Source organism: Hermetia illucens, chromosome 2 (genome assembly GCF_905115235.1).
Source record: "Hermetia illucens chromosome 2, iHerIll2.2.curated.20191125, whole genome shotgun sequence".
NCBI lineage: Eukaryota > Metazoa > Arthropoda > Insecta > Diptera > Stratiomyidae > Hermetia > Hermetia illucens.
The window spans coordinates 150,813,957-150,830,353 of record NC_051850.1 but is presented as its reverse complement, the minus strand read 5'-3'; the positions used below and the strand labels follow the sequence as shown (position 1 = coordinate 150,830,353).

At 40.5% G+C, this 16,397-nt stretch overlaps 1 protein-coding gene across 1 annotated transcript in view; it reads right to left on the bottom strand.

Moving 5' to 3' along the window:
* The window catches only part of LOC119649443 (clavesin-1), a 39,786-nt gene extending 27,558 nt beyond the window's left edge, over positions 1-12,228 (bottom strand). Inside the window, exon 1 of the mRNA XM_038051594.1 lies at positions 12,079-12,228. Coding sequence (XP_037907522.1) covers position 12,079 — 1 coding nt within the window. The 5' untranslated portion in view covers positions 12,080-12,228. The remainder of the gene's footprint in view (positions 1-12,078) is intronic.
* Positions 12,229-16,397: the final 4,169 nt, after the last annotated feature.

Here is a 16,397-nt window from a genome sequence, read left to right as displayed (position 1 = left end):
GCCTGAAGGACTGGCCAGGTGAGGCTCTGTTTTTAGCAGTCCTTCGGTGGGCACAGTCCGTATCCTGCTGGCGATGGTTAAGGGTGGAATCTACTGGGACCACTTAGCACCCACGAACCTCAGATGGGTCACCGTGAAGAAGGGTTACCGTGTGTGTCAAATCATTTTTGGATTTGGCACGCCTATAAGGAAACCCGATCTTGAGGACTCCTATGCCAGATGCATTCAAGACACTTTCAAACTAGATACCTAGAGTAGCTAAGAACCGGTGTCAAGCCATGTCTCGTTGAATGCTTGAAAAATAAAAACTTCGCTCGTATGATTTAACATTAATTGGTTAGTACTTAACCAGATAGGCCTAAGGGAAGTAAGTATTGGCTCAAGGTCTAGCACTGCTTCCTTGAAAGCACCTCTTCAGAACTTTGTTCTTTTCGTCTTAATATCTTCAAAAATAACCCAAATACATATACTTTTTTTTCACTTATTCCAGCTAAGTACACTAAAGTATGTTTCAATTATTTCGCCCTTGAAGCATGCCAGTAAGCCCGATCCTCGGCAATACATAGAAAGTGTTGTTAATTTAACTTTTTCCGGCCGGAAATTTGTATAGTTGAGTCTTTACTAATAATACGTTTAGTTTTGCTTCTATGATTAACACAATCGCACTCAATACTTCCTATAATCTCAAGAAAGAGCCCATAAAAGTGTTTTGATCCTACGCATGTCATAAGAGCTCAATTTGCTACTTCGAACGCACATAAGAGAACCACCTTCATGCATCTGAACATTCATGCACACTTGTGTACACTACAATCATGTATTCAAATCAAGTCGAACGTACATAGAATCTTATTTGATATGCGAGACAAGATTATTTTTCATTTTCCAGACAAATCGGACATTGGCTCATCTACGCTTCAAGACGACATTTCATACATTACACCGTCATATTACTAGCATGGAAAGATTGTATATGGTCGCTTACGTTAGTCTTTCTGTTCAATATTTGGGTCACGTTCGTGAAAAATGTACATCTCGAAATCATTGAAATTGATAGGATAGGTTAGGTTTCAGCAAGACACCATATGCGAGCACTATTGACCCAACTCAAGTCCACGGTGCCCTTCCTTACACATTTCCGTAAATAAAAAATACGTTCACTACTTAGAATTCGTATGTAATTTGAATTTGTTTATTTAGTCAATGGCATTCATTGTCGACAGGTAAAATTGATAGCGGACTGCAGGTGAATTACTCGTGGGTGCTTTTAAGCTACCGACACTTGATAGGCAATGGGACCGAATAGGTATCTTGTTTTTGGTACCAATTCCGTTTACTGCCCAAGCTTAAAGTAAGCCATTTGTCATGATTAGCAAGGTAAATAGAGATAAAAACCAATTTCCGGTAATAAACATCAAGAACATGGTGTTAATGGTTCAAATTTTCCATAAACTACTCAACAAAAAAAGATTGACACTAAAAGAGTAACGACAAACTAACCAAAGGCTATTCAAATTGCATCTTACACAACCGCTAATAGGTTCAACTAGTTGACCTAATCATTTTTACGGCGACCAATTCACCTTTAGGTTATATTATTAAAGCTTTTCAAAAGTATCTGCAACAAACAGTGTGACTGTTATGCAATAAAATATGGGTTATGCATGATCACGGCCGGCCAAGTTTCTCGCTTAAGTCTTTCGTTTTCGTCGTGGATTTTCTATTTGAAAAGCATCGTGAGTCACACTATTGACCTGAAAATCTGAAATTTAATTCCTTTTTTGTGCATTCTCGGTTTAATTTGGTTATGTTGACATTTGGGTTTGAGGGTTTTGTTGAGTTGAAATTTATTATTATTATTAGCGGAGCCCATGCAGGCATATTTTTGCATTTCGATAGGCCAAACTAATGCATCTGATTATCATTGAATATTGAAATTAATAAATTTGAAAAGTTTCTAAGGCAGAGATTTTGCAATTTTTTTTTTTATATTGTATTAATAACTCTATTCTAATATGGATTTAAATATCTGGAGAATTAACTAATTCAGGTGTACCCCTTTTTTGCACTAAGTCGTGGTATTTTACTATTGTAGTTTCATCAGAAAATTTATCGGCCCCTTTTCAAGCAAACTTTTAGTATATTTATCACTTAATTAAGAGCGAATTATAAATTCTTTTTTGCTCTCATGTCCTATTATAGTTATGAAATAGCTGCAACTGTTAGTTCAGTTGCGTTACAAAAGCTAATTTCTTAGATACTATAATTTGGTAAAGTTTCTTCCAAATTGATCTATTTGAAAAGTGCATGCCTGCGGAGTTTAATAATTTTCCCATTGGGGTTAATAGCTAGAAAACCATTAAATATTATATCCAGTGGTGAAAAAATAGTATAAAAAAATGGTTACAGATGCACCGCTGCAGCTGAATTTTCCACGAAACTTACATCATTTCTTTCTCTTTTGCGGATGTGAGATGTAGCGTACCACTAACCTACTGTTAAAATTAAATGGTAACGTTTGTCTGTGGGAGACCACAGCTTCTTATAAAATTCGTTTGGGATTTTCACTATCACATCTATTATGCAACTTTCAGTTCCACACTTCATGTTACTTAGTTACATACAAGTCAGTTAGGATACCATACATGACAAATATGTAATCATGAACTCAATTGGTCAAATTCTATCATAATTTCTCTTACCACTCATTTAATTAGTATAGGAACATTGTTAGAACAATTAAACGAGCGGGAATGGCGGACACTCCGGCAAAGAGTAGTATAGGTCCCAAGGCAGAAGCGTGGTTTGACACCTACAATAAAGTGAAACAGCTGGAAATCGGCTTCTGAACCGACATCAATACCTCTGTTACTAAATCCAGCTTCCACCTTCACGTGGTAGTCACTGTTAGTTCCTTTTTAACGAACAACTATAGACGTGTTTAAAAACGGAAAAAACTGCACTAACTAACCCTCCTAGTTGAGGGTTGAGTACAGGGATCGGTTTCCTGGAGAAGAGCTGCTACACCATATCTTATGGCGGTTATCTGCTAGGTTTCTTAGTCAGCCAAAACATGAAAGCGGGTGTTAAGCGGACGGCAATGCACTGAACACATACAGCCAAGAAAATTTCAAAAATAAGCTTCAATAACGTTCACGCTCTTACAGAGGAGATAGCAGAGTCAGAGATGGATAATTTGTGCAATTTAAAAGAAAAATCTAAAACCATTTCCTCCTTTACTAAGACTTTTTATTGTCAGCAAATATGCATATTTCGACGACTACTTGTCACCTTCATTAGTAGATATAGATACAAAAAACTTCTAGTAAAGGAGCAGGATTTTTGACTTATCATTACTTTTGTTATAGAATTTTATTAAAACGCTCTAAAATTAGGTTTTTGTTAATATCTTTAACAAGCAGAACAAACCTTTCGAAGTCTGCCGCAGATAGGATGTCAAAGCCATACGTACTTGGAGCTTCATCAGCTAAATAGACACGGAGCCAGTATACAAGCTATCGCTTCACGGATAAGATTATCAATGGCAACCGAGTTCAAGAGAAAACTCCTCCGACGAATTTTTGGCCCCCATCGGAGGATGGACAATTCCTTAGACTATATAATAATCCAATTTGAGCGATACTACCACCAAAAGCCGGCATAATAGGCTATAGTATATAGCTGCCCATGATCTACTTCAGAAAATCAGTGGGGACAATATCTATTGCAGTAATAGAAGAAGCAGCAAGCCCTGCCCCAGATTGGCAAATTGGTAGTCTAGAATTCGTTACTATGACAAGCCTAGGCCAGACACCGGTTGTTGCGCTCTTGATGATAATAATCCTACCAAGCCTATCATTCCCTATTATAAGTAGGTCTTAACTCTAACATTATATCAGAGCCATAGCTCCTCTTCATGAGTCAAAAAGAGTCAAGTTAAGACCTTAGTTTTGATCGTGCATTAGAACTCAATACCTTGTTTGTCAAATTTTTCATCATCTTCCTTTAGGAATTTAATGGTTATTTGAACTATACCTTTTATAATGGCAAAGAGTTCGGTTGTCCAGCTTTTCACAACGAAAGGGTATAGCACTCGAACAAGCTACACAATTTACTGTATTACTTACAATCTGATGAGGTAACAGAGCAGAAACATTTGACGCTGAGGACACAAAAAATGCTTCATGTATGACTTGAACAGCAGACTCCTAAAAAGCTGGAGTGATGATCAGCTAATTGGAAGCTAATTACAGAACCTCACCCACAAGGACCCTTCTTCAGCCTCCTCCCCAATCCTTTGCAGTCTCTTTCTTCCTTGGCCTTTATCCTGTTTAGAGGCGAGGTTGAGTTATCTCAATCAAATGTGCCATTTTCTCGGTCATCGGTTTGAGCCGGTTGGAGCCGAGAAGTTCCCAAATCACCATCGACCGAATCAAGCTATCGTTATTTTGATCGGCCTTTTGGTCGTTTCCCATAGACTTCGATGCTAAGGCTAATCTTAGCAAGTGAATTCTTGTTAACACGAATTACTTGACCATACCATCTAAGATGTTTCTCTCAGTAGAGTTACACCAAAAAATCCGCTCCTCGCTCAAATCCACCCGATAGCAGAAGTGAACCAAGTTCATTTTATTGAAAGAATTGCAAATCCTGTCATGATCCGGAGAACTTAGTAGCAGTATGTATCGCTAGGCGGGTTGCAGATTCGGCATTGTATTGCACAATGAAAGTCTAAGCGGGGGACCATAGTTTAAAATCTATAGCTTTACAATAAAATTCTATTCTGATTTCTACCATAGTTACCCTTGAGAAATGCAAAACAGTAGTAGTAATTGGGACTCTACAATAAACTGATAACCTAATTTATGGGAAACCGATAGCCATGGAGCATAAAATTTGATCTCAAATCGAAATACAACTACAAAATATCAGGCTTCAAACGCATTGCACTAGCTTTTACTTCGAGCAGATATTTGACCCTACTGATCTAACTAATCTTCGACCTCCGGAAAGACCTCCATTTAATTCTTTGAGACGCAACCGACCCCTTCTAATTATTTCAAACAAAAAAGGTTCTGAACGATAAGTCACAAACTTTGCCACTATACCGAGTTTCTATCTCATTGACTTTCACCATCCTCTTCCCTACGTTTCCGCATTCAGGTAGGTTTTATGATGTCTTTTGCTATATGGACAACAACTTGGTTTAAAATGACGACATATTCGGCGATAGCCTCAGCAGATCCACTAATGGGGTGGCTGAGAGAGATCCCAGCTGAAGTTTTCTTGAAGAAATTTTAATTTTTTTTGTACAATTTCGAAGGAACTCATAAGTGACATTCTAGATCCACCGCTAGTTATAATACTATCAATTTGGCTAAACAAACGTTATCAGTTAACCAAAAACAACTAATTTTATGGCTGAGACAAGAAGAATGTGCTTTAAATTCATTATCACTACATTTAATACGTCCAAATGATAAACCTACAGCAGCGAGATGAGCACAAAGACAAACACAAACACTCATGATGCGCCCGGGAGTCGAACACAAGGCACAAGGGGGGGACTAACACCAAATCACCATTAGTATCATAACATCTAACTGAGGGAAATATGCTGCCGAAGGCGATGAAATCCATAAATATAAATGTAGAGCTATGCCCCAGCCGGAGAATTCGCCACATTTGGAAAGCCAGGTTGCTCACTAATTCTACTTTGGTTCTTAAAAGAGATGAGAAGTGAGTCCGTATATCTTATTGAGCACTTCCTAAAAATAGACCTAAAAGGCGCCAGGGATAAGAGAGCCCATAAAAAGAGAGCAAAAAGAAATGGTTGAGAAAAAATGAATAGATAGACGCATCTAGTATCAAAAACCGAAAACCTTTCGATATAGGAGATTAAGCTAAAGGAGCAAGAGAAACAGCGAAGAAAAATCAAAAGAAACAACCATGATCAAACGCCTTTTACAATAAGACAATCGAAAATGAGGAGATAAGGAGAGGTTCTACAGAGCATATGCTTAAACCAAAACAAAACAACATACAACTTAGAGGGTATCTCTGTCATGCAAACTTGATGCATAAGTATCCTTGTTGCGCTTAGGTTAGAAAGAATGGGAGCCATGGCTTTTGCAAAGTAGTACGAAGCATCTTCAGCAAAAATTGTAGAATTCCAGAGATATTTCTTTCTAATGAGATGAAGCTTTCCCATCCCCCAATCAAACAGATTATTGCCAAAATCCAACTTGACATTCAAATCTGTCATTCTTTTGAAGGAATATCTCCTAAACTGGATTAATCTGTTGATAATCTTTCCACTGGGAAGCTCTATTCACAGGAGTACGCCGTTCTTTTGTGCACTATCCTGTTGTGATGGTCATTACTCAAAGTCTGACAGACTGGATCCTACTTATAAATAACTTCCGAAACATGAGAGCACTGTTGACAACAATCCAAAGTTAGTTTAACATTCACTCAGTGTTATCAATCAATATCAAAGGAACGAACGATCTAGTCAATTCTCATTATACTGCGTCACTAAGACCGTAGAGAGAACGAACATTGTGGGTGGCTTTGTATACCAAGCTTGCTGGCCCTTAAACGTATATTTCATTTGCTTGCCTGGGAATGGATTACTAACTGCTAACGAGGATTTGGATCATTAATAAGTGGAGCCTGCCTCATGGAGAAACACCCTCTCCACATTGCATTTATGGATCCCCAGAAGTTGTCTGACCGTGCATCATACAAACTTATCTGGTATGCATTGCGGTAACACCTAGTGTCAGAAAAACTCGTGCTCTGAATAAAATTACTCAACAGCGATCCGAAGAGCATAGTTCCTACAGAGTGTGGCAGGTATATGAAAACCGATTCTGACCAATCCGCCGGTGCCTCGAAAATTGTTACCTCCTACGGCATACCAGCCACAGATGCCGTGGCCAACTTTAAATTACCTACATTCTGACAACGGTACCTAGAGTTTTCGCAAGTAAAGATCAACCGTATCGCCACGGATATCAGCAAATTTAACATTGTAGTCCCTTCCTTAGAATCCTCGGTGTTAGACTATGTTGTTTATACGGTTGAAAAATTGCCGCCCTTGAATAAGTGCGGGGAGCTGAAAAGACAGCTCATAGTGGGTTTCGCGGACATTAATGAACACAGATCAACAAAAGTGCTGACCTAACTCGAATTAGGCAATGAGAATCCCTGAGTTCTTCCCCACGAAGTGAAATGTTTGGCAAGAAGTCCGCTTTTCAGAGAGTCCATTGAGTTTCTTTGGTTTCGGAGGCTGCCCGCTCGAGTTTGTACTATAGTGAAGGTTGTGGATCGTGTCAAAATAACGATCCTGGCCGACATACCTAGCAGGATAGTTGCGGGATGCAACACCTGGCCCGTTTCAAGCGTACCCAGCAACGAACAACCGTAAACCAGCAAAACAAGCGCCGCAGAGGCTTTCGGGGAATGTTTGTTTAGACTTGAGAGCAGTGTTTGTAGTAGAAACCATCATAAACCATAAACCATTATATGACGTAGGAAAAAAAGTAATAATAGACGAAAAACTTGTTTCTACCATGAGCGTTTCGAGAACAAAGCTCTTAAATGCCAACATTCATGCCACTTTCTGAAACAACCAGGGAACTAGAGTCGTCGTCCCCTAATAGTGCAGCAGGTGACGACGCCCTGAACTGCACAGGCTAATAATCCGCTGCAAACGAACAGGCATAAAGTCTCTAATAGATACCGAATCAGGCATGTCAGTTATTCAGCGCTCAAATGACAGTAAAACGAAAAGCTTGCTGACCTCAAGTTTTTCTCCGCCAACAATACAAAACAATTAAGGTCGATTTTGTCTTACGCTATGGTACTTTAACATGGCCGAGATTTCTCGATCGGTAATCGAAGCGGATTTTCTAGAAAAAAATAACTTGTTCGTTCGCGACAAAAGGAAACCCCTGGTCTGTGCAATGGCGAAAGCATTTCAATGACAATACTCAACGGCAATTCCCACAATTAACCGCCTCTACCAACTTTACAGAAGCACAAACTTACAACATAACCCACTACATTATCTCCATAGACACTCCGACCTCTGAACGTCGTCGATGGTTACCACCCGAAAAATAGGCTTTAGCAAAAGCTGAATTCAACTACATAGTGCAATAGGGCCTTTGTCGACCTTTCGACAACTCTTGGTCAAGCCCACTTGGCTCATGTTAAATGGAAAAGCAGTTTTCAGTGTCAAGTGCCAATAGACTTGGACGATATTCTCAAAACTGTCATTTGTACACCATTTGGTTCTTTTGCGTTCTCCCATATGTCCTTCGGACTCCGCAATGCAGCGCAAACCTTATAGCGTTTTCTGGATGCTAGATACGCGGCCTACGTTTCTGCTATGTTTACCTGGACAATGTTCCGAAAACGAGGAGGAGAAAGTTTTTAAGCTACTTCCGGCGTTCAGCATCAGAGTAAATTCGAAGAAATGCATTTTGAAAAGGACAAATATTGGAGATATCTAATCGACCAAAATCGAACCAGATCTATTCCAAGGCGGGTTGAAGAGTCCTGTAAGAGTATCTCTTTGCTATTGAGATGTCTTAACTGCATATGAGTGTTCGGTTGTATTGCCCCTGCTCACTTGTCCTCTAAGTCATATGAAATAGACGACGTTGTTTGTTGTCATTGGTTGAGAAATTTGGCATTCCACCAATTACATTCAGTTTCCTGGTGTTTCTTTGTAAATCTGCCGCTGTTTTCATACGAGAAATGAGGCGATCAGCTTTTGAAATCCTTTTAGACGCACATCAAAATAGTATTTCATTTTAAGAATCTTCTTTTAATCTTCCCATATCAACTTCACTCGTTTGAGTAGTTTTCCATGTACATTTTTTAGATTAACGGAAAGCGTTTTAAGCAAAATGATAGAGGCGGTAATATCGTTCACTTCTCACCGACGGTTACTGCCTTTGCACTCGTGGAATGCACAACATTGCCTTTAAACTCAGAAATGTCAAACAAAGGTCCTAAAGTTAAATTGGCTCAATTTCCGGAGATCTAAACTTCATTTTCGTTCATCCTAATATAAACACCGTGTTAAGACGATTCAATTTGGTTTACAGAGAAGCCCAGCAAAAAAAAGAACCCTAAAAGCATTGTTCAATAGGTTGATCCAGGTACTACAAGTACGGAAGAAACAGCGTGAATGGTTAAACAAATCAGTAGGACAACAAAATCTTGAGAGAATTGCCTGCAAAAAGTGGACCTCACAAGAACGTGGAAGCCTGAAAAAAGGTGGCACCTAAGGAAAAGAAAACAAAAAGGACGATACAGCCTTAGGTAATCATCATCTCTAAACGAGTTGAAGAGTCATACGTAGATATTTTCAGAAGAGTGAATGTGCCACATTAGACGGAACCTAAAAAGGCCATATTGTTCCGCATTCAAAAGTTATAACCCCAGATAAATGGTTACAAAAATGGAACATTCCTAGGACAGAAGAGAGATATAAGTTTGACCTTACTGGTCTTCACCAATCAGCAACAAAAATGCTACAAAAAGCGTACGATAGGACATAAAGCGCAATCATCATTCTCCCAGTAGGATCAGTATCTACACTGTTAGCTGTAGGGAGAATAAAGATAGGATGGGTTATGTGCCGGCTTAGGGAACAAGTGGCCCTAAAAGAAGTCTCAGATGTTTTGGCTTTAATCATCTAGTAAAATCACGTACCAGCGTGACTATAAGAAATGCGAAGCGGGTCATATGACCGGGACTTCATCAAAATGTTCGGATCATATTTGACCAGATGGTATATGTGTGGGTCATCCGTCTTAGGGCACCATGCTGATTGTCGAACGTGAGACCCTGCTAAGAATACTATCAGTTTAAGTGCCTTTAATTTTATATAAAAGTTTCCATAAACAGTCACATTCAGTTTTCGAAAAGAAATCACTTTCCCTGGCCCTGAAACAATCATACCTTTCGGCACACTCACCAATCTGATTTAGTATTACTTTTAATTATTGAAGCGGATCTCAGTTCTCGGATCTCGGTTTAAACTCATGTAAACATCATGAAAAGTTCATTACGACGAGAAGTAAAAGCACGAACCTTTTCCAAAGAAGAATCTTATGCAAAAAATACCATGTACCCTCGACGTTTAGTCCATACATACCAAACGAACACGAGGCACGGCCAACAACCCAATAATCTACCTTTCCCTTAGAAACCCCACACCGGCTCCCATACGTACTATCATTTCGAGATCTTCTACTTCACTCTATATGAAAATCGAATGTGCAACGGTAACTGGAGTGGAGTACAAACTGTAATTATCGTACTTTTCATAAGTAACAATAAATAATTGTACTCGCAGCTGTTGGCCTCCTTCGGTTCAAAAAACCATCCAAGATTAAGCCGATGAAGAAGCGAAAGAAAAAATCAACGTAAAAAAACCAGTTCAACCGAAGTATCTTTTTTTAATAACAACAATAAGAAAATTGTGCATGAAGTCGTGTCGCAGCGACGAAGAAAGTGATGTAAAAAGACAACAACAACCACAAATTTCTTCTTGCAGCAAGTACGAATGAGTAAGTGTGCAATGATGAAATCAGCCAGCCATGCTACACCGCGGCTTGGAGCCCCGGCTGCGGGTTGAACGCTACCTTGAAATTGAAATTTCCTAACCATCCAACCGATGAAGCTATAATACCAGTACCAAAGTACCACCACACGCTTGTCCAAAGCAAGGCTCGCATCGTGGATAAACTTGGAGTCAACTGTCTTATGTGCAAACGCGCTCCACAGTGGAAAAGTGAAAGCGAAAGTCGAATTGATTGCAAAAGAGACGATAAAGAAGAAATATCATAAAAAAAAGTCATAAGTTGGTAGTTGAAAAAGAAAAATATGAAAGAAGAACGGAAATTATCTAATAATAGGGGGCAGTGCTGTGAATCGTATCTGTTTGGACCGTTCAAGATGGTTTGTTGGATGATTTTTCGGATTTGACCTGACTATTGCGAAAGCTTTGGTCATTTAAGAGTTTGGCAGGTAGGGGACTGGTAGTAGCGCATTTCAGACCATTGCAAGCCGCCTACAAGAAATGCGCTAGACGATCTTCTTGAATTGCATAAAAAGATGGAAATTTGGTTTGGTAAGAATTGGGTATAGATATAGATACTCTACCCAGCATAGACCTCCAACTGATCAAAATCAAAAGAAATCACTGACAGTATATAAGAGCACCCCGGAAACGATCAGACTGGCAGATACCCATATCGTGCACTTCCCTACTGCAAAGTACCTTCCACCCAAAGCAAAACCGCCTCAAGAAGGAAGATTGGTGGAAGTACCCTGACAGCAGTGGATATGCTCAAAATCTACCTACAATGCCTTAAGGTCCTACAATGCCTTAAGATCCTACAATGCCTTAAGGTCTTACAATGCCTGTTCTCTAACGTTACACTATTAGAATATTAATATTTTGCCGTTAGTTTCTTTTTCTCCTGGTTACAGTTTAAGGATATTCCAAACACTGCATCTTCACCAAAGCCCCCCCCCCCTCCTCCATGACAAGGGAACAACTACACCATCGCCTCGTCTTAGTCTACACTATACAGAAATCTATATTTTTTTAAGCTTCCTCCAACGAAAATACCAATTTTCATTACAAGTTACAACTTCAAAGCAGTATCTTTGCAGACCAGGGAGTTCCTCAGATACTTAGTCTATTACTGCTATTATTTGCTCTACCAAATACCAACCACATTCATGAATATGTACATAATCAACAAAAAAATCACTTAGCACTTTGCACAGTATTTGTTTTAAACATTCTCAAGAACTTTTATCTCGAATTTAACTACCATTTTCGAATCTTCTTCGGAAAGTATCTTTTATAGAAATCGAATCCTTTCAACTTATGTAACTTTCTTCCAAAACAATTTTTCTGTTTCTTTAATCCTTTCTCCATTATAATCACAAAATCTATAATTTTTCCATAAATCTTGGAAGATTACGAAATTTTCTCAATAAATCTTTTTAATCTTTAAGAAAAAAACAAATTTTCACACTCACTTTTTGCGTTATTTTCCCTAAAATATATTTAAAAACCGAACGGGAGTGGTGAGGTTTGTAACTGAACTAAAAATTCACTTGTTTATTTCGGGATGGATAAAACCGAACTGATCGTGTCCACTATATAAAATAAAGATTTTATTTAAAATTCAGTTTGGGGGCATGAGACCAGTGAGTAATAGTTATTGCACCAACACATAAAGATACAAGAGAATTCTTGAATTCACCTCAAGTTACGTACATGTAGAGGGCACGCATATAACTATGGATATGAACATGCAATCATGGTGGGTAAGGTGTGGGGAAGTTCGAAATGCTTAGCATGCTGAATGGGTATTATGTGCACGGCGGGTTAGATTAAGTATCGAAACGGTAAGATCTCTCCATACAGTTTGTGCGGATTATCTTAACTCACAGATTGTTTTGATCGGATTTATCGATCTATCGATGTTACTTCAAGATGATTAAAAGATGGATGGGGCTGAATGATAAGTTCCGGTTATGTACGTGCGGAGGGTTGAACTAGGAGTAGAAGAGACGACTTCTAAATCATGGTTGTAAAAGCGACTAGATAAAAGACCAGTTAAAATTCCGGAATCACAGCGTGAATAGAAAAAGCTAACTCCTTTAGAGCATTCTGTGAGGACCTGGAAGGAAGGCTTAACAAGGATGAGTCCGCCAAGTTGGGCTCTCTTAGAAAGCCGGATAGTACTTTCACGAACTTCAGAGTTGAGTCTATACAGACTCTCTTGGAAGTACACCACCCGAGAGAACAGGTCTCAGAAGAGGGAAAAAGTGAATTGGTGGTTTCTGCAAACCCTTCAACACGAAGGTATTGCAAGAGGAATTGGGACACTCCGAGAGCGGTTGTCACCAATAAAAAGGCAAAAGCGGCTATGCTATCATTTGAACATTTCAAAGCACCGGCAATGGATGGCATCTACCCAGCGATGCTAAAGGAGGGTATAGAGCACTTAGGGCGGCTTTCAAGAAATATTTTTCGTAGATGTCTTGGTCTGGGCTACGTGCCTTCCTCTTAGCAGAAGGTTAAGGTAGTCTTCATACCTAAGCCTGGGAAAGATAACTACTCAAATTCAAAGAACTTCAGGTAAATCAGCTTAACATCATTTTCGCTCAAATGTCTGGAGAGACTGGTTGAGCATCACATTCGCGAGAAGGCCCTAAGATCGCATCCACTAAATAAAAACCAACATGCCTACCAACGTGCAAAGTCCTGTGAGTTAGCTCTTCACTCTTGGGTTTCAAAGATAGAGGACGCAACTCTGAAAGGTGAGTATGCGATGGGAGTGTTCGTAAACATTGAAAAGACGTTTGACTGTGCACCCTTCCAAAAACTTTGTGATGCCGCCAGAGAGCATAATGCTGATCAAACTTTAATTAAGTGAATCTATACTATGCTATGCTAACGCAGAAATTGTTATGTGCTGAAGTGGGTGTGGATCGCTACCTATCAACGGAAGCGACGATGGTGTGCTATCGCCACTTCTGTGGAGTATGTTGATCGACTCACTAATGTGCGAACTGCAAAATCTGGCAATATACGTTAAAGCTTATGCTGATGACGTGGCTGTGCTAGTTGTTGGTCGAGATCTCGGAACGAGGTGATTGACAGTTGATGCCTCAGGCATGGACTTTCATCATCATCATCAACGGCGCAACAACCGGTATTCGGTCTAGGCCTGCCTTGTGCCGAGGTCCACCAATTCGATATCCCTAAACGCTGTCTGACGTCCTGACCTACGCAAGGTCTGCCTCGTCTTCTTTTTCTACCATAAATGTTGCCCTTATACACTTTCCGGGTGGGATCATCCTCATCCATACGGATTAACTGACTCCCCCACCGTAACCTCTTGAGCCGGATTTTATCCACAACCTGACGGTCGTGGTATCGCTCATAGATTTCGTCGTTATGTAGGCTACGGAATCGTTCATCCTCATGTAGGGGGTCAGAAATTCTTCGGAGAATTCTTCTCTCGAACGCGGCAAAGAGTTCGCAATTTTTCTTGCTAAGAACCCATGTCTCCGAGGAATACATGAGGACTGGCAAGATCATCGTCTTGTACAGTAAGAGCTTTGACCCTATAGTGAGACGTTTCGAGCGAAACAGTTTTTGTAAGCTGAAATAGGCTCTGTTGGCTGACAACAACTGTGGGCGGATTTCATCATCGTAGCTGTTATCGGTTGTGATTTTCGACCTTAGATAGGAGAAATTATCAACGGTCTCAAAGTTATAGCCTCCTATCTTTATTCTTCTCGTCTGACCAGTGCGGTTTGATATTGTTGGTTGGTTGGTTTTCGGTGCTGACACTGCCACTATATACTTTGTCTTGCCTTCATTGATGTGCAACCCAAGATCTCGCGCCATTCACCGCCTGCTCGATCTGGATGAAGGCAGTTTGTACGTCTCAGGTCGTTCGTCCTATGATGCCGATATCGTCAACATAGGCCAGCAGTTGGGTGGACTTACAGAGGATCGTACCCCTCGCATTTGCCTCAGCTTTACAGATTACTTTCTCCAGGGCGAGGTTAAATAGGACGCATGATAGGGCATCCTCTTATCTTAGACCGCTGATGTCGAATGGTCTGATGCTGCTTTTATTTGCCCTCGCACATTGGTCAGGGTCAGCCTAGTCAGTCTTATCAATTTCATCGGGATATCGAATTCTCTCATGACCGTGTACAGTTTTACCCTGACTATGCTTTCATAGGCGGCTTCAAAGTCGATGAATTGATGGTGCAACTGATGTCCATATTCCATCGTTTACTGCACAGAGAAAATCTGATCTGCTGATCTGGAATGGAGCCTCTTTGGTATGGACCAATGATGTTCTGAACGTATGGGGCTATCCGACCTAGCAAGATAGAGGAGAATATCTTATAGATGGTACTCAGCAACGTGATATCTCTATAATGGCTGCACTGTGTGATATCCCCCTTTTTATGTATGGGACAGATAATGCCTCGTTGCCAATCGTCAGGCATTGATTCGCTGCCCCATATCTTGAGCACAAGTTGATGAACCACTTGGTGTAACTGGTCGTCTCCATATTTAACTAATTAGGCTGTAATTCCATGGGCTCCTGGCGACTTATGATTTTTAAGCCGATGAATTGCATGAATTGGTGGTGGCAGTATTTGTCCATCGTTTTCAGTTGCCGGGATCTCCAACTCGCCGATGTTCGGGTTATTCAGTAGTTCATCAAAGTACTCAACCCATCGCTTCAATATGCCCATCCTGTCGGCAGGATGAGCATCGAGGTGTATAAGGCTTCATCCTGCTGACTTGTTGGTAAAACTTGCGAGCCTGGTGCGGTTGCTCCCTGTACTTTTCGAGTTCACAGACTTGTTGGTTCTCCCAGACTTCCTTTTTCCGTCTGTGAAGTCGCTTCTCCGCTCGACGGAGTTCGTGATAAGTCTCTGGTCGTGCCCGCATTCTTTGAGAAAGTAACATTACACGGTATGCAGCATTCTTCCGTTCCGTTGCTAGCTTACATTCATCGTCAAACCACCTGTTCCGACTTTTCTTGTGGCTGGAGCCAAGTATATTTGTGGCCGTATCAATGATGGTTGTGAAGATCATTTGTTGATGCTTCATCTCCAGGACATCTGTTAGATGCAGTTATTGCATCATTCATTTCCCCCTTATAGGTATTACGGAGGACTGTGTTGTGAATGGGTTCAGTATTCACTCTCACCTGATTGTCCGAGGGGATTGTTGGTGGTGTCGTAATTTCGAGCCCGGAGCACTATGCCAATGAGATTACTATCCGAGTCTATATCGGCCCCTAATTTGTTCTTACATTCATCAAGGCTGAGAGGTGACGGCGTTCCATCAGCACGTGGTCAATTTGGTTGAAAGTGGTTCCGTCTGGAGAGGCCCACGTATGTTTGTGGACCACTTTCCGCGCAAACCAGGTACTTCCAACAACCATTTCGTGCGATACTGCTAACTGAATAATCCCCAGTCCGTTATCATTGGTATCCGTATGTAAGCTATGGGAGCCGACGTATCGACTGAATACGGGCTCCGTTCCTACTTGACTGTTGAAATCGCCAAATATGATTTTGATATCATACTTGGTACAGGCTTCGAGGATCCGCTCAACTGCCTCGTAGAAGGTATCCTTCTCTGACTTTGCAGTCTCCTCTATAGGAGCGTGAACGTTAATGAGGCTTATATTTCTAAACTTGCCTAGCAAACGCAGAGCCCTATATCGGGAGAGGGTATACGCTAGCTGCTTGGCAGCTCCATCTCTGTAAAAGGAGCGCACATTCCTTGAGAAAATGCACAAATCCTT